The following is a 21997-nucleotide window of genomic DNA, read 5'->3' on the forward strand; positions in this document are numbered from 1 at the left end:
AGAGATTGTAGCCATTGTCTAAGAAGGTTTTATGAAGGTGGTTAAGTTCAGTGGAAGGGGCTCTAATCTGAACTAATTAATTTGCCCCTGTTATATAAAGTTTTAATACTTCCATATTGTTGAGGGGGGGGGGGGTGATGTGCCTGTTTGTGATTGTATCTACTGTGTGTGTGTGGGGGGGGGGGGGTTCAGTAAACAGAGAATGCCTGTAATACATCAGACTGGTGTGTAATTAATGTATCCAGAAAAGGGAGACTGTTTTCTTTTTCTAATATGAACTGAATCCTGGGATGTTGATTATTTAGGCATGTTACAAATATATTAAGAACACCAGGCCATGCAGTCAAATGAAGAAAACACAACATCAATAAAGCATAGCCAAATAATGGGTCTATATGGGGCAGAAAGTGGAGACCTCATGGCTGTCCCTTCTATTTGTAGAAGTTTCCTTGCTAAACAAAATAGCCAGAGTTCATAGTGAAGTTAAATAAGGCTGAAATATCAAGGGGGAAATTCAATCTGAATAAAGTCTCAAGTGTCTTTAAGTGGGACATTGGTGAATAGAGAAGAGGCAATGAAACTAACCATTATGTCCAGTGTGTTAGAGTGTCAAGTCTTTTATACTGGCTTTAAAGTGGGCTGAGGTTTTGATGTGTGAAGGAGTGTTGCCAGTAAAGTGAATATTAAATCCAGCATTATTTCAAAGCCAAATGTAGAAAACTATGAAAGTTTTCTACATTCGGCAACACTCACCAGCATTCACGAGTTGTCTTAGCATGGACCACTTAGAAGACATAAACACTGCCCTTTTTTCTTTTTTTACGAAACTTTATAGTTTCTACATTCAGCTTTGAAATAATGCTGGATTTAATGTCCACTTTACTTATATGATTTTACATCATCGAACCTTTGGGCTCTTTATTTTAGTAAATACTTTCATACACTGACCAAGAGTTTGCTGACAAAAAATACACCTCTCTGACATTTCAAGTTCCTTAATACCGAACGAGAGTTTTTGCTCTCTTAAGGTTTCTGCCTGGTCTGAGGAGAACCAGCCATTTCAAAACAACTGTCAGGCCAGTGAAACCTCATCAAAATGGACCAATAAAAGGCAAATATATTATTATTATTATTATTATGTGACATCTCCAGGGAGTCCAAAGACTCATCAAGGGAGGGCACCTACTCTACAACTCTTTGTCTCCACCACTCAAATCCACCAACTACAACGAACTGCAACTACCATTACCATCTACACCAAAGCCATCTACTGCCCACCACCACCACTAGTATTTTCACAGACAATCACAACCATCCATGCCCATGGCAGGATTCGAACCTGCAACCTTTTGGCTGGATAGCAGATACGCTAACCACTAAGCCAACCAGGCTGGCAAGTCTCATTAGTGAGCCTTGGCTAACAGCAGATGATGTAGTTACAGAGATTGTCAGGCCAGTGAAACCAGTGGTACTGATGATGACAGCAGATGAATTGCAACCAATAAGAATAGGAGACAGGCGGTAGGGTGGTTGTTTGTTTGAAGCAATCTGATGTGAGATTAAGACCAGTAAGACAAAATATACAGTTGGTTGTTGCTATAGGCCAGTGAATTCCACATATGATCTGGAAGACATGCATCACTAAAATTAGCATAATGAGTAGAGGTCAAGTGATTATTATGGGGGACTTCAACTATGGAGATATAGACTGGAAGAATAAAGTCACATGGAAGAAAGGAAATAGAATTTAAATTATATATTTAGTTTAATCCTTTATCCAAGTGTAAATAAACAAAGTTTGCACCTGAAGTATCTTCAGGACTGGGGCAACTCATGGCAAAGGTGGACAAACTTCACATCACTTGCCTTAGTATCCCATAATGCAAAGCACATCTCCTTGAGGACATGTATAATGCTGTGCAGTATGGGAAGGGTCACTACCTAGACCAGTTTCGACCTTTATTGAGGTCTCTTCAGTGAGAGCCAGACCCAGAGGTGATACCAAGGTTGAAGCAATGCAGAAGTCATATTTACCTATATGAGTTGCCAAAAGGTGGCACACCTTATTATTAAATTACTCTGGATTAGAGAAAGATATTGGAAGTTTTTTTCCATTTGGTTAGACTATAAATTATATATTTAGTTTAATCCTTTAACCAAGTGTAAGCAAACAAAGTCTGTCCCTGAAGTATCTTCAGGACTGGGGCAAGCTTACACTTGGATAAAGGATTAAAATTATATATTTAGTTTAATCCTTCATCTAAGTGTAAGCAAACAAAGTTTGCACCTGAAGTATCTTCAGGACTGGGGCAAGCTTACACTTGGATAAAGAATTAAACTAAACATATAAGTTATAGTCTAACCAAGTGGGAAAAAAACGTCTAACATCTTTCTCTAATCCAGAGTATATACTCACAAATAGGATGAGAGAGAGGTGAGAGACTAGCAAAAGAGATTTGATGCCAGGAGCAGGATAAAAAGACCCTGATGACTACCACGATCTAGGCAAAATGATGCAGCTAGTAGTAGACAAGCAAAATGTTAGATATGACTATATTAGAGACTGACAGATAATGTGTGAGAAATGCAACTAAACCATGTAGGACCATCACAGAATCAAGAACATGAGGATACATAACAGGAATGAGTCAACATTAACTGAAAACTTTTGTACAAAATTTTCTTTTCACTGTGATACTAATTTTGATCCTGCTCAAAACTAAAAATCCTCCTGTGAGGATTCAAAATTGGAAATGATTCAGCATAATGATTTTAATCAGCTGCTCTCTCTCTTCCTAATGGCTTCAAAAATTTCTCTATTTCTTTACTACTAGAATTTTCTGAAGGAGTAGCACAACAAGTCAATTTCCAGTATCCTATTTCAAAATTTAACCATATCACTCTACTTGAAATATCCTGACATTAAAGAAGTTTGTCTCTATGTCCAGTGTTGAGTACTACAGCTGTTCATTCCTTTTGCTAATTGCTATTGCTTGAATAAATATGCTTCAACCAATTTATAGTAATACTAATAACACTGATTATACTGACATGATATATCTGCAAGTCCTCTTCTAGATTCAACTCTTTTCACTAATGCTGCCTATCTTCAATTCTTTTAAGTTTTTGGTTTCCAGTATTACAGTATACTGTTACACCTGATATCTTAGGAATATAGTATTCTCAGCCATCATGGTGTAACATGAAGAATAAATATCATAAATTAAAACCCCTACAAAAAAAAAAAAAAGAATTATTTAATGAAAAATTTCTTGCATCCAGTAAATTGTATAAAACGTAACGGTTGTTGTTAAAGTAGCTGATAAAGGAAGGAATGTATTAATATTGTAATATGACTTAAAATAAGGAATTCTAACTAAATAAGTAGCCAACAAAGGAAAGTATAGATTAATATTGTAATACGATTAAAAATGAGAGAGTTAAGTAAATAAGTAGAAAGGGGTGAGTCATAAAATACGTTATGTGAGAGATTAAGTTATTAAGTAGAATTCATAGAAAAAGTTTGAAAGGGGATTAAGTCAGGCTAGCACAAGAAAAGCAAAACTATCGCTTAGCGCCGATCTCCGGATTGAAACATTGAGAATGGGCTTGCCGATCAAATGACGTTTGGCGGGAAAACGCCACCCTAATTGGTCGATGATTAAAAAACAAGTAGAAGGAGGAGAAAGGAAGTAAGAAAAGGTGCTGTTAGGGAAGCAGCTATAAAAGGGTTGGTAACCCCCAGAGAGAACCTTTTTTTTGGATAGTCGCTTTAGACCTTGGAGTTTGGTTTTGGTTCTGGTGGAGTTTATGGGGTTTTCCTGAGTGGAGACAGGGGTGATATCTCCTCGTCACAACACAGAAACGAAAGTGAGCAGGATTTCGATTCCCGTTTTCCCGAGTAGGAAGCAAAGGAAAAATTGCCATAGAGTCCTAGAAAAGGAGGGATCTTCTTAGTTTCGACGCTAGTGATAACTACGCAAAGCAGAAAGCTGTAAAGAGATCGATGTCCTCGTTGCTGATAGTAGAGCAAATATATGTGTGTTAAAGTATTCCAGAGTTACGAGAAGTTATACCAGAGGTTCGTTTGGTAAAGAATAAAGGCCCATACGAAAAGCTCAAGAAAGGTACTGTAAATCATAACCTATGTTAGCTAGAAATTTGTCTGTGAAAAGTATCGTGATTCCAATACAGAACTGTTAAAGTTATACTAGGACTTTAGTATATGATAGAATGTGTTATGTGTAGATTGACTAGTGTTAAAGATTTATGAATGGTTAAGAGTCCTAAGGTATTTTTGCATGTCTATTATATTGCACAAGATATTTAAATGACATAATTGTGTGTTAGTGCAATTAACGGTATAACGGAATAGTGTGAATTAAGTAATTACGTATCCTAAGAATTGAATGCCTAATGCAATGTATAAAATAATTGAAATGTCACAAGTATGTGTTAGCAGTGAATAATTTGTTAATCTACTTCAGTATGAATAATCAGATAGTGTGAATTGATCTAATTTGTTCACATCAGGTGAATTTATGAATTAATGTGTATGGTGGCATAATCACAAATAGCCATATTGCCTGTAATAATTTAATGTTAGTCTATAAGTATTTTAGTTTAGTATTTGAATTGTACCATGTTTAGAAACTTAATAAACCTTTTGTTCAATGATAAAAGAGTTGTCTGATGTTGCTAATCCAATGCACCGCTTAAAATCATCGTACCTAATCACGTGGGAAATTTAATGTTGAGGAAAGCGATTAAGAGTCACGACTGCAATAATATTTAAATACTAAGAGATAGATTCGAGATTGACTTTCTCCCTATTTATGACAACATAAATGGTACAGTTGATAACCACTTGAAAATATTGTACTTAGTCACGTGGAAAATTTAAGTTGAGAATCGAGTTAAGTGTCACGACTGCAATAGTTACACTTTCAGATATATTTGAGTTCTTTCTCCTTGCTTATGTATGTAATATCCTAAACTAAATATCCCAAAAGGCGCAGTATAAATACAAATATTAGGGGTACTACGGGGAGCAATAACTTAGATACTGATATAAGTTCTGGTAAAATCTCGGGCATAGAAGTTAGAAGAATATAGATAAAAGGAATTTGTAAGATTAGAGTAGAAATCGTAAATTGGGACGCAACAATACCGGTAGTTGATTCTTTACTGTTCAGCCTGATTTTCTGAGAAAAAAAAATAATGGTCTTGTTTTTGCATGAAACAATGCTTCAATTGCATGACATGATATTTGATCAAAATGTTACCCTATCTTCCTTGGTCTGTATTCAGGTGGACTCCTAGCAACAGACCACACACTATAGAAACGAAACATGAGGATTAGTCTCACAAGTCCTGGTCACTACTTACCCAACCTTAGAATAATACCACATTTGGGGTGTGAAGCATCAAAATCTTCCCTATACATTTCTGATATTGTCCAAAAGAGGACAGTTCAGCTAATCAACAATTACTCTCTCAGACATTTTCTTAGTTGCTGTCTCAAAGATAGCCTGTTTCTGTTTTGTGCTATTTCTATAGTGCTATTCCAAATAACTGGCGTTCATCATTTCTCAGATTACTTACTGCTAAGTCAACAATATAACACAGGAAGCAGTTGCCCAACACTCATTTACAGCTCAACTACTAACTCATTAAACCTGCTTCTATCTCTGATCTTCTCTCTCATCACCTCACTGTAAGAGACCAGAGTTCATAGTCCACAGAGAATACTTAAATGAAGTATTCTCCATGGACTATAAACTCCATCTGTTTAAATAAAAACATTAACAAATTCCTTCATTACTAATCCCTAAACATGCAGTACCAATCAGTTACTGAATGCAAAACTTCTGTGGAACTATAAATCTCACTAAGTAACCCTAAAGGATCAATCACTACTAAACTCATCACTCCTGACTTGAATGAATTCAGGATAGGAAACTCAGCAGTGGCTGTACTCAGTGACAAACAAAAACAAGCCACCAAGCAGAAACTCTCTACTCTGTGGGAAGCAAGCTACCATCTTCTGCTTTACACTGATGTTAAGCAGAAGTCACATATTTCCTATATACAAGTACTGAAAAGGTGCAATGCCTTATTATTAAAATACTGTGGATTGGAGATAGTTGTTTAAAGTTTTTTTCACTTGGTTATAAATTAAATTAAAGATACCAAGAAATTATATTTTTGTTTAACCCTTTCTCCAAGTGCAAGTAAACAAAGTTTGCATGTGAAGTACCTAATAAGATACTAAAGCATTTAATGTGAAGTCATTAGCCTCTATATACAAGTAGCCTAGTTGTGAAGATATAGCCAAACATAATTAACAATATATATACTACTTTATATACAAGTAGTCTAGTCATGAAGATACAGCCAAACTGCCCCCCCCCCCCAACACACATAATTAACAAACATAATATACTGCTTAATAGGCTTATTTTCTTCGGCTGTAATTGCAAACAGCTTTCTCTTTAATTGCATATCTCTACAGATTCAACTCTCAATAGCTAACTTTCTGGAGTAATTTATTCTCTGAGAGTGTAATAGATGACACACTGCAGAAGAACATTGAGTTACTATATAAGTGGACACTAATGTTTTATCATTTCTTTGTTATTCTCAGGATTTATGGTATGTCTTGATAATAAAACCCACACACTTAATGAAACAAATAATAACTGTAAAGTTCACTACTTTTTTAAAAATGGTTAATAAAAGGTAACACTAAAAGTTTCTTTAAATTTTAACAGCATTAACATTTTCTAAAACACACACACATAATAATGAAAAGTGTACTTACGGAGGAATGAGAACCAATCCAATAATATATCTGCCAATTTAAACTTTGATTTTCATCAAGGTATGTTTTCAGAATTATGTAGCAGTCACCTTCATAAAATTTTCCAATGAATGCTTTAAAAAATAATCAAATAAAAATATATATAGTATGGATAAATATAATGCAAGTAATAATATCTGCTGATGAAAGCTAAGCTTCAATATCAAATATCCAATATCTGTTTAATATCAAATATAGGAGCATCATGATTTTCAGAATTTAAAGTATTATTTCAGCCAATCATTTTGATATCAAAATATATTGTCAACATGAATGTCAAAATGAAACATCTTTCTCTCTTACAAATGAACAACAAGAAGAATGCAGACAGGAGAGAAAAACTGATATTCTTTTAAAATATAAATTAGGTTGTCATCTGTAATAAGTATAGGATGCTAATAGTGACATTCTTGGTCACTTAAAGGTCAAAGCTAGATACCTGGGAGAAGACTGCCACATAGTATTTTAAGGAATGAAAAGAAGTGACAGATTTTGCTTATGCACAGCAGGAACAAGGTCAGAAACTACAAAGAGAATTCGAAGAAAATAGCGTAATAGAGATTAAGCACAGAAAATAAACTATTAAAAAATGCTAAAATCAAATGCTAATAATAAGGGAAATCTAAACTCAAACAGTGCATAGAAATCTGTGCAACCCATGCAATCATCAGAAAACCTCATAAAAACCTTCCAAATCCACTTTTCAGAGATGTGGTATCAGTTCCAACAACAATGCTGTTCATTACCATCTTCAATTTGCAAAACTGTACCTACTTTTCCTGACAGAAAATCAAACTTCAACCTCATCATAAACTGCTGATTCTCAGATTTTCAAATCACACAATCCTTGACTCCTTCACCTCAAAAGTGGGGTTTGTGTGTTTCACACAAAATCCTTAATAGAATTTTAATATATTAAACCCTAAACTGTATCTGCAAATTTACAAAGTATAATAAAAATAATTTATTTATTACTAAAATTCTAATAGCTCATCAGGAAAAACACACAGCAGTTCAGACCGCAATCTAGCCAGATCTCTTTCCCTTATGAAGCAACATATACACACAACAACTCACATCCATACATGTACAACATTATTAAAAAAAATCCAAGTGGAATGTTCTTCACAACTTCTAAGGCTCATTTGCTTGGATAGATTATAGTTTCTAGTTTCCGCCCATTTCACCTATCAAATTTGATTGCATCACAGAAATAACCCTTATCACTATAGAAACATTTCTTCCAAATTCCACTTCAAATTCCTATCCCACATCTAAGTCCTAGTTCTTCCAATGGCGTGCCAAGGCTGTACAGCAAGAGCAAGATTAGCATAACTGGCTTGCATCCAAAACTCCATCCTTGGAATAGCTGCAAGAAATCTATTAATTACTGAAAACTTACTTTAAAAAAGCTAAAAGCAGGAAACTTGTACCTGTCCAAATGACAGTCATACCTTTTATTCTTTACCCAAAGCTAATGTCCATAACTCCTGTTCAACACTGATCCCACCACTTTTATATCTGGATAATTCTATTGCATTATCCACAGAAAAAAACAACCTACTAGCCAGTTCTCTTCCAAAATTATTGCACAGATGATATTAAATTCCCCAAACATTCCAAACATCATTCTTTCACCAGAAAGATAAAAAAAACTTGCACAAATTGGATGCCAAAAAGTCTCCTGTCCTGAAGGCATTCTTCCAATTGTTATAAAGGTTTGTGAACCAGAGTCAATTTCCACTATGTTACCTTCTTTTTAGCTTTATTCCACTGGTATCTATCCTGAAAAATACATGACTTCCATTGCTCTTCTGTCAATCAAGATGGGATCTGTTCATTTATATCACCCATCTCTGGACAAATATGATAGAAAAATTTGTTGAATTTCAAGTGTTTGCCATTGATATCTCCAATGCTTCTGACAGGTCTGGCACAAAGATCTACTTAGCGTTTTGCCATCATTTTGGTCTGCAATCTAGACTTCTGCAACTAGGTTTGCCAGCTTCTAACTGGATATGCACTTTGTGCTAGTCATTTTAAGCATGCTTTCAGCTCAATGGCTATAGACTACCTTAAATCCAGCCACTACCTTGATAGGACACAGTTTTTCTATTCATTACCAATTTGAATTGTTTCCACAATTACTTGAATGTTAGACTACCTTAGTTAGACTAACATTCAAGTCTAACTTAGTTAGACTAACTCATCATAGAGCACAAGGTAGTTAGACTACCTTGTGCTCTATGATGAGTATTTCTGTACTCCAATGATGTTGATTTGGAATCTGAAATATATCAGCAGCAAATTACTATAATTTGTTTTTCTGATAATGTGAATTAAAAATGTTAAATAATTACAATTAAATGGCAATATCTTTATACTTAATCATAGTAATTATATGTAAGTCTTTTTAAATGCATTTTAAAATGTATGGGATATCAATTACCAAAATGATTTAAGCTTCTGGCAGAATTATAATGTTCCTCTACCATGGGGATTTATAAAATTAAAAAAAAAAATCTTACAAAATCTATTTAAGTACTTACCCTCATCTACAAAGTTTGGCAAAAAATTCTCAATTTCCCAGCACATAATACCTTCTGTCAATTGTTCTTCTGTTAATTGCTCTTCTGTCAATCAAGATGGGATCTGTTCATTTATATCACCCATCTCTGGACAAATATGATAGAAAAATTTGTTGAATTTCAAGTGTTTGCCATTGATATCTCCAATGCTTCTGACAGGTCTGGCACAAAGATCTACTTAGCGTTTTGCCATCATTTTGGTCTGCAATCTAGACTTCTGCAACTAGGTTTGCCAGCTTCTAACTGGATATGCACTTTGTGCTAGTCATTTTAAGCATGCTTTCAGCTCAATGGCTATAGACTACCTTAAATCCAGCCACTACCTTGATAGGACACAGTTTTTCTATTCATTACCAATTTGAATTGTTTCCACAATTACTTGAATGTTAGACTACCTTAGTTAGACTAACATTCAAGTCTAACTTAGTTAGACTAACTCATCATAGAGCACAAGGTAGTTAGACTACCTTGTGCTCTATGATGAGTATTTCTGTACTCCAATGATGTTGATTTGGAATCTGAAATATATCAGCAGCAAATTACTATAATTTGTTTTTCTGATAATGTGAATTAAAAATGTTAAATAATTACAATTAAATGGCAATATCTTTATACTTAATCATAGTAATTATATGTAAGTCTTTTTAAATGCATTTTAAAATGTATGGGATATCAATTACCAAAATGATTTAAGCTTCTGGCAGAATTATAATGTTCCTCTACCATGGGGATTTATAAAATTAAAAAAAAAAATCTTACAAAATCTATTTAAGTACTTACCCTCATCTACAAAGTTTGGCAAAAAATTCTCAATTTCCCAGCACATAATACCTATAATTATAAATATATAACAATTAATATTACAAAAATTCTAGTTGGAGAATATCTGAAGATTATCATTTAGGCATAATATCAATCATCCTTTGATAATAAACTGGTCAGAATGGCAAATCCCAAATTACTCGAGAATATGAGAGCTTCCATGCTGGATAAAACTCTTAGTATTTTAAGATAATTGTTTAAAAGAAAATTAGCAAGGAATAAGTTGAATTTTGGCTAAATGGGAGTTGCAATAACCAGATTTCTACCTTATAGCCAACAGCAGAGAAATCATGGGATACAATAAATATCTCTATTCAAGATTTGATGATTTTGGAGAGATGGGGGAAAAATATCATATTATATATATATATGAACAGTTATTATGGGAAAAATTCTTCAAACAGTTTGATGAAGACAGAACCTTATATATATATATATATATAGAGAGAGAGAGAGAGAGAGAGAACTTATTTCAAATTGCATATCAGCAGTTATATGAGGGTGGTCTGAAATGTTCTTGGCCTCAACCATAAATGCAACACTATCAGCAAGAATTTTTTTTCTTTTTTTCTAAGTTGGCACATCTGTCCTAAGCATCCATGTGAAATTGCAAGTCATTCTATCAAGTAGTTTGTTTTATACAACTGTCTGAAGCAAAAGTGTTGTCTGTATCCTTTGAAATAGATAAAATTGAGTATCATGCGGTTATAAAATTCTTTGTAAAAGAAGTTTAATGCCAAAAGAAATTCATTCGAAGTTCATAAAAGTTTAAAGGCACTCTTCTCCTTTGTTTTCAACAATTAAGAATAGGCTGCCGAGTTTAAACATGGCTGTACCAGCTTTGAAAATTATCCACGTGAAGGACGTCCAAAAAGTGTAAAAACATCAGAAATCATTGATCAAGTGCATGATATGGTATTGGATGACTGGCGAGTCAAAGTGTGTGAAATTGCTGAGACTATAGGCATTTCTAAAGAATGTGTAGAATATATTTTGCATGAAGAATTGCAAATGAAAAAGCTTTGCGCAAGATGGGTGCTGTGCTTGCTCACAGCAGATCAAAAATGCACTCACATGAAAATCTCTGAACAGAGTTAAAATATTATTCTTGTTAAAACGTGCTCCAAGTACATTTTAACAAGAATAAAACTGATTTTGTGCGTTGATTTATTACTATGGATGAGACTTGGATTCACCATTACACATCAGAATACAAACAGCAGTTGAAACAGTGGACAGAAGCTGACTGTTCAGTGCCAAAGAAAATAAAGTCAGTTCTATCAGCAGGAAAGGTCATGGCATCAGTGTTTTGGGATGCTAAAGGCATTTTGTTTATTAATTATCTTGAAAAGGGTAAAACAATAACTGGGGAATATTACTCAGATCTTTTAACCAGACTAGACAAAAAAATTCGTGAGAAACGATCCAGTTTGCAGAAGAAAAAACCATCTTTCATCAGGACAATGCACCTGCCCACAAAGGTGTTTTGGCAATGGGAAAATTAAGGGATCTGCACTATGAATTATTGGAACATCCACCCTATTCTCCAGATTTGGCTCCTTCTGACTTCTATCTCTTCCCAAAACTAAAATTCTTCCTTGCTGGTCAGTGTTTTTCTTCAAATCAAGAGGTGATTGCAAGCTGTAGAGGGGTATTTTGCAGATTTTGCTGAGAACTACTACAGGGACGTAGTAGTTCTCAGTAAGAATCATAATGGCGTTCTCAGTCATAATGGCGCTGGAATAAATGTATTAGTCTTAAGGGAGATTATGCTGAAAAATAAAAATAATTTTGAAATTATACATTCGTTTTTCCATTGTTAGGCCGAGAACTTTTCAGAACCGCCCTAGTAATGGATGTGTATGGGGGAAATGGTCAAATGTTAAGTCAGGACTGGAGGTTAGTGTATAGCCCTGCTTTAGACCAATACTATATTTTGGTCAAAGGCAGGACTATACACTATCTCCAGTCTATTATTTGCAACTTATATGGACTACATTGTTATACAGATGACATCATCCTCTTAAATCTTTATAATCTTAAGCCAAAGTAAGTAATTGCTGTGACATGAAATTCAGTCATAAAAAGACTATTATAATGATATAATAAAAAGTATGACTAGGCAGAGAAACAGAAACCATCAGCTGCACTCTCAGAGGAAAACCTACAGAACAGGTAACCTATTTTAACAATTTAAGCACAGCTTAGGCATGGTGTTTTATTCATCTATGATGCCACAATAATATTCAAAAACAATAAAATGAAGGGAGTTTGTATATGAATACACATTTTTTTTTTCTGGATTATGGGATTTAGATTATGAGGACAGATTGCAAGTATGTGGATTGAAGACTCTGGTTAACAGGAGAAAGAGGGGTGATATGATAGAGGTCTATAAACTTTTGAATGGATGTTATAGGATATCAACTGATGAAATATTTTATTATATGGAAGGTGAGGAGAGAACATGGGGGTATCCATGGAAGTTAAATTTATTTGCAGTCAAGAAAGGGATAAGAGCTAGGTTTTTCTTCCAGAGAGCAGTGAGTGAGTGGAATAATTTGCCCTTAGGGGTAGTGAGCACATCTAGTGTGAATGAATTTAAGGATAGGTATGATAGCTGGTTTGGGTGATTGATAGCCTCCCTCGATGAGTCCTTGACTCCCTGGAAGTCTCAGATAATAATAATAATAATACATGCCATATACAAATGAAAGCAAATTAAAAGATAACTGAGAGCAATTTACTTCAAGAAAATGTAAATAAAATAAAATTTCTGGGTTTTTTATTTTTAAAGAATACAGACATTCAGAAACTAAACTTTAGTTCAAAAAATAACACGGTAAAAAACAATGTGTCACAAAACTGTGCAGACAAGTAGCATTACTAACCTGGGTAGTGCATCTTAATTCTAATGAAGAGAGGAATACCCATATTACATAATTTATATAAAAAAACAATAACATTAATAAACATTATCACCTTAGAAAAACTGACTTTGAGAAATTTGTGATAATACAGACTGACAGAGCACCTACTTGGAATTCTTCACAGAACAAAATCTGAAACTGAGTGGTTGGAGAAAGGCCTGACAGATGGTATGATATAAACAAAAGAAAAGGAAGAGAAAGAAGAGTGTGAAAGCATAAGAATAAGGATCGAATTTTTTGTAGTGATTCACTGATAAAAGGAGTTCTGGTGCTAAGATTAAAGATGTCAGTGATGTAAAGATTCAGAGGGTTAAGGTGAAAGAGATGTTTATTTTGGCTGGTACAAATGATTTAGCAGGTGACAAGTGTCACAAGACATAAAAAACAAGAAGATATGAAGACACTTTTTCTTTTTTCATGTCTTGTGTGCACTAGCAGCTCTTCCAAGTCGAGAAGACATGAACGAGTTGCTAGTGCACAGAAAAAGAAGAGTGAAAAAGTAAACTTTGTGAGTCTGTTGTCATGGTATGATAGAGGTGAGTTGAGACAGAGAGCTATGATTATGAATAAATCAGTGTGCAGGAGGAATGGTGTGGAGTTATATAAAAAATGGATGGCTTGCATCTAAGTGGATCTGGTGTCAGGAGTCTTGAGAAAGTGTTGTTCAGTGAGAATTCAGAAATGCAAAGTTAAGGAAACCAGAATGTTTAGGTGGGTAGGATGCAGGTGACTGGATCCAGGAAACCTAGAAGTTAATAAGTGGGAGAATGATCATATGATACAAAATGTAGCACCCCAGATTCTTAACTTTAGTGGGCTAAGTAACACAAGGTATAAGAGAGGTTGTGGGATAAAGGTGGTGTTGCTGTTTTTCCATACTTTAATACCAGAAGTCTGAGGAGTTTTTGCATTGGTTACCACAACTTGACCAAAAGTTATAGGCATTAGTGAGACGTAGTCGATTGAGGATGATATAGTCATAGGAATAGAATGTAAGGAATATAGTGTCCTCAGAGAGGACAAAAGGAACAGGATGGGGGGAGGAGGGGGTTTTGTTAATGAGAGCAGAGCAATGAAAACCAAAAAAGTGTAGAAGAACATCCTGGGACAAGGATTCAGAGGGCAGTTCATGAGGTTATCCAAGGTCAACAGGACTAAATATGTAATTGGGTGCTGCTATAATCCAGAATATATATAGAAGAATGTAGATGACATGCACTAATTAATTAGAATGATGAGTACAGGCCTAATAATTATTATGGGGAATTTCAACTATGGGGGACGTAGAGTGTGTGTGTGTGGGGGGGAATGGTTTCCTACCTCTGCTTGGAGAAAGTTATCATGTAATTTTGACCTTGGAGACTGCCAGACATGCAAAAATTTTTGTTAAGAAGGGATAGGATGTGGAATTACAAAGCAGGTGATTACGACAAGCTGTAGAGTCAGCTTTCAGCAGTGTCATGGCATAAAATTTAGAAGAGGGATGGTGGTGGATGGGAGGTGGTCAAGGAGTGTTTGAAGAAAACAGTATCAGAATGTATACCTAGATCAGAAACATAAATCAAGTAGGACTTAGATGGACAAATAGTTTTTTTAAGCAGGAGTTACACACAAAGAAAAGGCGGTGGAGGGATTATATAAAAAAAAAGGTAAGTAATCAGCATGCCCACAAGCAGTATAAGGTACAGGCAAGAAGGATGACCTGTATGATAAGGAAGGCCAAAGCTAATTATGAGAGAAAGCTAGCTGATGAGGCCAAAAGAAATCCTAAAGAGTTCTTTTGCTATGTGGCAAGTAAAAGGAGGTATGACTATGGCAGGATGGCTTTAAAAAGTGCTGATGGTGGTGAGGTAACAGAATCAAAACAAACAGTTGAATTACTGAATGAGCATTTTGCAGGGATGTACCATCTAGGTGTTGACTTTGCACTGCCAGATGACATTGACTGATAGAAGAACAAAGGTTGAAGAAATGGATGTGCTTAGAATATTGCAGAACCACAATACAAACACAGCCATGGGATTAGATAACATATTGACCAATGTATTATGAGAATGTGCAAGGGAATTATCAGCTCCTTTGACCAAGTTGTTCAGTTTAAGTCCCAGTACTGGGAAAGTGCTAATGAAGCAGAAAGAGGAGAAATAAACCCATTGCATAAAGGAGACTTTGATTCTTTAACGACACTTGCGACATAATCATTAGAAATATATACACGTTTACACAAGAATAACGTTTAATTTGCCAAATATTTCGGTCTGACTATTACAGACCATGTTCAGTGGCTACATAGGAATAGTTTTAAAAAAAACACAAGGTGGAATACGAACAATTGATCATTCGCACAGAGAACGAGCCGCGTGATGTCATATCGCTAAGTATTAGAGGAGTAAACATCTTTAAAGTCATAATTAAAGATATTAATTCAGAAATCCATATAATAATCTTAAATAACATTAGACTAATATAGGAAATTTACATTAAAAAAAAAATTAATGTGTTATCCTGATTAAACTTTCCCAAATATTTGATATAGAACAACATAGATATACAGTCATTACGATTCAAGTCAGGACGTTGAAGTAAGGCCTCCACAGTTTCTTTAAATAAACGTTCAAATTTGTAGCGACATCTGTGTAGGAGGAGAGTCTTGGACCAAAGGATGTTGTGGCTTGTTTCTAATCCATGCTGAGCTAATCCAGATTCCTCGGGTTTGTTGTGTTGAATTGATGATTGATGCTCTTGAATTCTTTTTTCTAAAGAACGTCCAGTTTGTCCAAAGTAGGAAAGATTACAATTGCAAGGAACTTGATACACACCTTGTCTCTACCTGGTGTGTATCAAGTTCCTTGCAATTGTAATCTTTCCTACTTTGGAGCGTTTATCTTTAGATGAAAGAAAATGGGTGGATAATTTGTTAATAAATGTATAAGTAGCTGTTAAATCATATTTCTTCAGAATTCTTGAAATTGCTTCTGAAATCCCGGAAATGTAAGGAATTGGAACTCGACATATTGAATCTTTGCTGTTCTGTGTTGGATTGTAAGAATCGAAAAGATGTTGTGTACTCTTTTCGGAGAAGCCATTTAGTTTCATGTGATGTTTGATAGTCAAAAGTTCTTTCTGTGATAAATGAGAAGTTGAACAGTTAGTTTTGGCTCGTCGGGCTAAACATCTATGATTCCTGTTTTTTGACAAGGATGATAAGCAGATTCTTTGAGAATATAACGACCTGTGAAAGTTGGTTTTTCTGTAAACTGTTGTCGTAAGAATACCTGAAGGTGAACGGATGAGAAGGACATCTAAAAATGATAACTTGTTGTCTTTTTTTTCAATCTCCATGGTAAACTTTATACGAGGATGTAAGGAATTGATACTGCTTAAAAAGGTAAGGAGTCTCTGTTGTGAGGCCATACAGCAAAGATATATGCTCATTCTATGTGTGAATGATCGATTGTTCGTATTCCACCTTGTGTTTTTTTAAAACTATTCCTATGTAGCCACTGAAGATGGTCTGTAATATTCAGACCGAAATATTTGGCAAATTAAACATTATTTGTGTGTAAACGTGTATATATTTCTAATCATTATGTCACAAGTATCGTTAAAGAATCTAATTTTATTCCTTCATGGGGAAAACTTCACCCAAAAAAAACGGTAAATTAGGTAAACTATCAGTAACTCAAGGTAAGTTACGAGTGAGGATCATCTTTTAAAAAAAATGCCGTGACAACAAGATAATTCCTAATTTCACTAAGATTAAAGAAACCGTTAAATCTCCTGGAGCACATAATATTTACAAGGAAGGTTTATCTTTAATCCGTAATCAGTTTATCTTTAATCCGTAATCAACTCAGAGCAATCAATTCTAAAGCCTCTCAAAGAGACTTTAGAATTACTTGCTGACATCTTCCCACAAGATATTATAAAGCTATTTGATTTTGTAATGCTCTGGATATTTCTTATGTCAAAACAAATTTTACAACCAAGTGGAAGGAACAGCCATGGGAAGTCCACTCTCTCCTGCTCTTGCCAACTTTTATTTAGAACATCTAGAAGTCCTGTTCTCATTTATATTCCCTCAACCATCCTTTTGGGTTTATAGAAGACATCTTTGCTGTATGGCCTCAAACAGAGACTCCTTACCTTCCTTTTTAAGCAGTATCAATTCCTTACATCCTCGTATAAAGTTTACCATGGAGATTGAAAAAAAAGACAACAAGTTATCATTTTTAGATGTCCTTCTCATCCGTTCACCTTCAGGTATTCTTACGACAACAGTTTACAGAAAAACCAACTTTCACAGGTCGTTATATTCTCAAAGAATCTGCTTATCATCCTTGTCAAAAAACAGGAATCATAAAATGTTTAGCCCGACGAGCCAAAACTAACTGTTCAACTTCTCATTTATCACAGAAAGTACTTTTGACTATCAAACATCATATGAAACTAAATGGCTTCTCCAAAAAGAGTACACAACATCTTTTCGATTCTTACAATCCAACACAGAACAGCAAAGATTCAATACGTCGAGTTCCAATTCCTTACATTTCCGGGATTTCAGAAGCAATTTCAAGAATTCTGAAGAAATATGATTTAACAGCTACTTATACACCTATTAACAAATTATCCATCCATTTTCCTTCATCTAAAGATAAATGCTCAAGTATCAAGTTCCTTGCAATTGTAATCTTTCCTACTTTGGACAAACTGGACGTTCTATAGAAAAAAGAATTCAAGAGCATCAATTCAACACAACAAACCCGAGGAATCTGGATTAGCTCAGCATGGATTAGAAACAAGCCACAACATCCTTTGGTCCAAGACTCTCCTCCTACACAGATGTTGCTACAAATTTGAATGTTTATTTAAAGAAACTGTGGAGGCCTTACTTCAAAGTCCTGATTTGAATCGTAATGACTGTATATCTATATGAAAAATTTGGGAAAATTTTGATCAGGATAACACATTAATTTTTTTTTTTTAATGTAAATTTCCTATATTAGTCTAATGTTATTTAAGATTATTATATAGATTTCTGAATTAATATCTTTAACAATGAATTTAAATATGTTTACTCTTCTAATACTTAGCGATATGACATCATGCGGCTTGTTTTATGTGTGAATGATCAATTGTTCATATTCCACCTTGTGTTTTTTTAAAACTATTCCTATGTAGCTACTGAAGATGGTGTAATATTGAGACCGAAATATTTGGCAAATTAAACGTTATTCTTGTGTAAACGTGTATATAAAGGAGACTCCACAACAGAAGTAGCAAATTATGGGTCAATCAGCATATCAGGAGTGGTGGCAAAGCAGTGAAAGATAATATTATGCTACATGAGACCATTATACATGTGCTGTATTAAGTTTGATCAGGATAACACATTAATTTTTTTTTATTCATATAAAACAACTATAATTCTAATGAAATTCCCAATAAAGTTATGGAATATAATATGCAAAACGAGACTTGATAACATCCACATGCTATTCATTAAAAGAGAGAGATTATTCAGAGACACTTCAAGTTAGATGTCATGAAAGCATTTAATTTGATGCATATTAACATAAGAAACTGGTGCAAAAATATTCTTTTCAAATATTTTTGCATTGGTTAATAATATTTTTTAAATATCAGTTTTAATATTTTTTAAAAAATTAACATTATTTATTATGGAAATTTCTGATATTGTGAAATTATTTAGAATGGCACATAAAACAAATTAAACCAAACTGTCTGCTAAAATAACTAATACAGTTTTGTTGTTGAAGTTTGTCATGGTGTCTATTTTATTTTTCTGTTTGCTCAAAATTAGCTTTGCAACAACAATTTGAACAGGAAATATACTTTCTTTCTGTCTCATAGTACCCATTTAGCTGGGCTCCAAATGCTCATGATGTCCTTTGAAAATATGGTCACTGAAAGAAAACCGAAAATATGGCACATTATGTTGATGATATTTTTCTCATCTGGTCAGGAGCCCCCCCCCCCCCAAAAAAAAAAGAAAGAAAGAAATCAATGAATTCATTGATTATCCGAATAGCTGAAGTCTGAAAATATAATTTCCACAAGAAATTTGGGTTGTTCTTTAGAAGAGAAAACAAAGTATGGCAATAATAATGAACTTTGATTAGTTATTAAATTATTAGACCAATATTTTGCCTTGGTCACAAAGTTGAGGTCCCTTGAATCTTCAAGGGTCCTCAACTTATGTATGTAGATACACCAGTAAGAAGACAGGTTGAATGTAAAAAATGCCAGATCAGATGGCACCATGTATCAGTGCAAACAGGATCATGTTGTTCCATCTAAAATATCAAGATAATCATCTCTCCGATTCTGAGTAAGATGAGGCAGCCATATTTATTTAAATTTGGAGAATGCTGTGGTGCTGTTGTGGATTACAGGATCAATCTCTCAGATTTGCTTCTATATAATCTTGGAATCTACCATAGTTTCCCAGATTTTGGATAAGGTAATGTAGCTATATTTATTTATTTAAATTCAGTAGAAAAAAATGTTGTAAAGTGTGATGATCATCTATAGCCCTTCAGTAGAAAATGAGCAAGATCACATTACACTATATCCATGGGACGGGGGGGGGGGGGGAGAGGAAGGCTTGGACTTGAAGATCCTACCTTTTTTTTACATAGCCTTTTATTTGTCTTCATATTGGTGTGCATGCATGCAGAGGTATGAATTTATATCTTTGTGCCCATGAAGATACCTTAGTGACCAAACCAAAATACTGGTCTAATAATTTAATAACTAAATAAAATTAGTTAATTATTATCTCTAAAATATGTGTATTCTATAAAATATTCCTGTCATATTATACACCTGAATATTAATAAACATTTCATAAAATAACTACTTTTGTGAAGGACTTTGATCTTTTATTCCAAAGGACTTAAAGTTTGTTAGGGATGGCATTTCTGCAAGTCCTGAATGTTCTAGCTTGTGGAATTTAATGTAATTGAGATGTTCATAATGATGAACAACACCAATCTATCAGTTTGACCAAAATATGATAACCACAGTGGCACAACATTTTTGCAAAACTGGTAAATTGGCAGCTGTTTGTCATGAGGAACATATTAATTATGTTAAATTCGAAAAGTCAGAACATTCAGGACTTGAAGGTCCTTCACTAACACAGTTATCTTATGGAATATTTATACAAAGGGTTGAGAAATCTTGCTTTGCCATCAGAATCTGAACAGAAATGATGGTGTGCATTATCTTTATTAGAGGAAATAGTTCTTCTCTGCACATTCCACAGTCAACAGATTTTTTAATAATTTATAACAATAGAATAACACGTATGCCACAGTAAATAACTTTTTTATTATGTAAATATTTCATCTTATGTCTCATAAAACATCATCAGTACAATGATCGAACAACAATAGGAACTGAATTCAAAAAACAGTAGCGCATATGCTACTGTTTTTTGAATAGTAGCAGTAGCACATATGCTACTATGCTACTGCATATGTGCTACTGTTTTTTGAATAGTAGTAGCACATATGCTTAAATTGGAATCCCTCTACATATACAGTCAAGTGTTCATGGATTAAACCTAATGGGCTGAAAGTAAAACTAATTAAATTAAAATATAAAGGATAAATTTATTTAATACAATTGAGGATAACAATTTCCCAAACTTTTGGAATAGTGAGACAGTCGTGCCGATTAAGATTAGGTCTATGAAGTAGGGCTTCAGCACTTTCTTTATATAAATATTCATATTTATACATGGATCTATGTACCAGCTTAGCGTTTTGCCATTGGATCGTGTAATTAACATTTTCAATTCCATTTTGTACAAGGCCAGCTTTGTGATAAGCCAGATGTGGTCTTGATGTTCAGAGATATGTTTATTTATAGACCTTCCTGTTTTTCCATAGTAAAACAAGTTACATGAACATAGTACCTGGTATATGCCAGGTAGCATCATTGGTAAGAGTTTGTCATTTGGTAAAGGTAGTAACTCATTGCTACCTATAAACCCATCAACCTATACCTATAAACCCATCAACTTTCTACCTTCTCCAAAAGACAAACTCTCACCAATGATGCTACCTGGCATATATGAAGTACCGTGTTTGTGTAACTTGTGTAAGATGAGATATTTACATAACAAACAAGTTATTTGCTGTGGCATATGTGTTATTCTATAGTTATAGATACTTTACAGGTTTCACTATATCAATAATTTGTCTCTTGTATGAATTCAAGCAGTTAGGCCTTTAAGGTATTTATTTTAGACCATGCCACTCTATATCTTGTATGAGTAGCTCATGCATTTTCATAGTTTTTCTCTTCTACCTTTGATCTCCAGGGTAAAAATTCCATGCTAAATAAAGTCTCCCATAAGTATTCCATAGTCAGTTATTATTTATTCACTGCAGCAAAGTATCCAGTATAATCAATTATTCCTGTGGTCCCTATGAGTTTGTTGTAGCAAAAGTCAACCATATATGAAAAATATGGCTTTTGCATTGCTTTGGCTCTCAGTATTAGCATGGATTTAGTTCCAGCTGATGAGACCACAATAAAGATTGGAACTGGTCTGGATAGCGAGCATTACATAGTAATAATGTTCACTATCCAGACCTGTACTCGAAGAAACATATCTAAAAGGAGGTGAGTAGTGCATTATGATATACAGAGGCAATTTAAGGCAAAATCAATAGCCTCCATATACTAGTAGTCTAGCAAAGATATTTCATGTACAAACATTTGTTCACTCATGCTTGGGTAAAGAATAAAAACAAGAATAT

At 34.2% G+C, this 21997-nt stretch overlaps 1 protein-coding gene across 2 annotated transcripts in view; it reads right to left on the reverse strand.

The window, feature by feature from the left end:
- The window catches only part of fliI (FLII actin remodeling protein), a 437463-nt gene that overhangs the window by 235009 nt on the left and 180457 nt on the right, over nt 1-21997 (reverse strand). The window contains exons 14-15 of one of the 2 annotated variants that reach the window (XM_090398141.1): nt 9412-9462; nt 6824-6936 (exon numbers count right to left, since the gene is read on the reverse strand). In XM_090398141.1, the coding sequence (XP_090254267.1) occupies nt 6824-6936; nt 9412-9462 (164 nt within the window). Of the gene's footprint in view, nt 1-6823; nt 6937-9411; nt 9463-10230; nt 10282-21997 lie in introns of both variants that reach the window. The other variant, XM_090398140.1, reaches the window with a different exon arrangement.

Source organism: Typopeltis vanoorti, chromosome 9 (assembly GCF_054136105.1).
Source record: "Typopeltis vanoorti isolate ZY-2024b chromosome 9, IOZ_Tvanoo_1.0, whole genome shotgun sequence".
NCBI classification, from domain to species: Eukaryota; Metazoa; Arthropoda; class Arachnida; order Uropygi; family Thelyphonidae; genus Typopeltis; species Typopeltis vanoorti.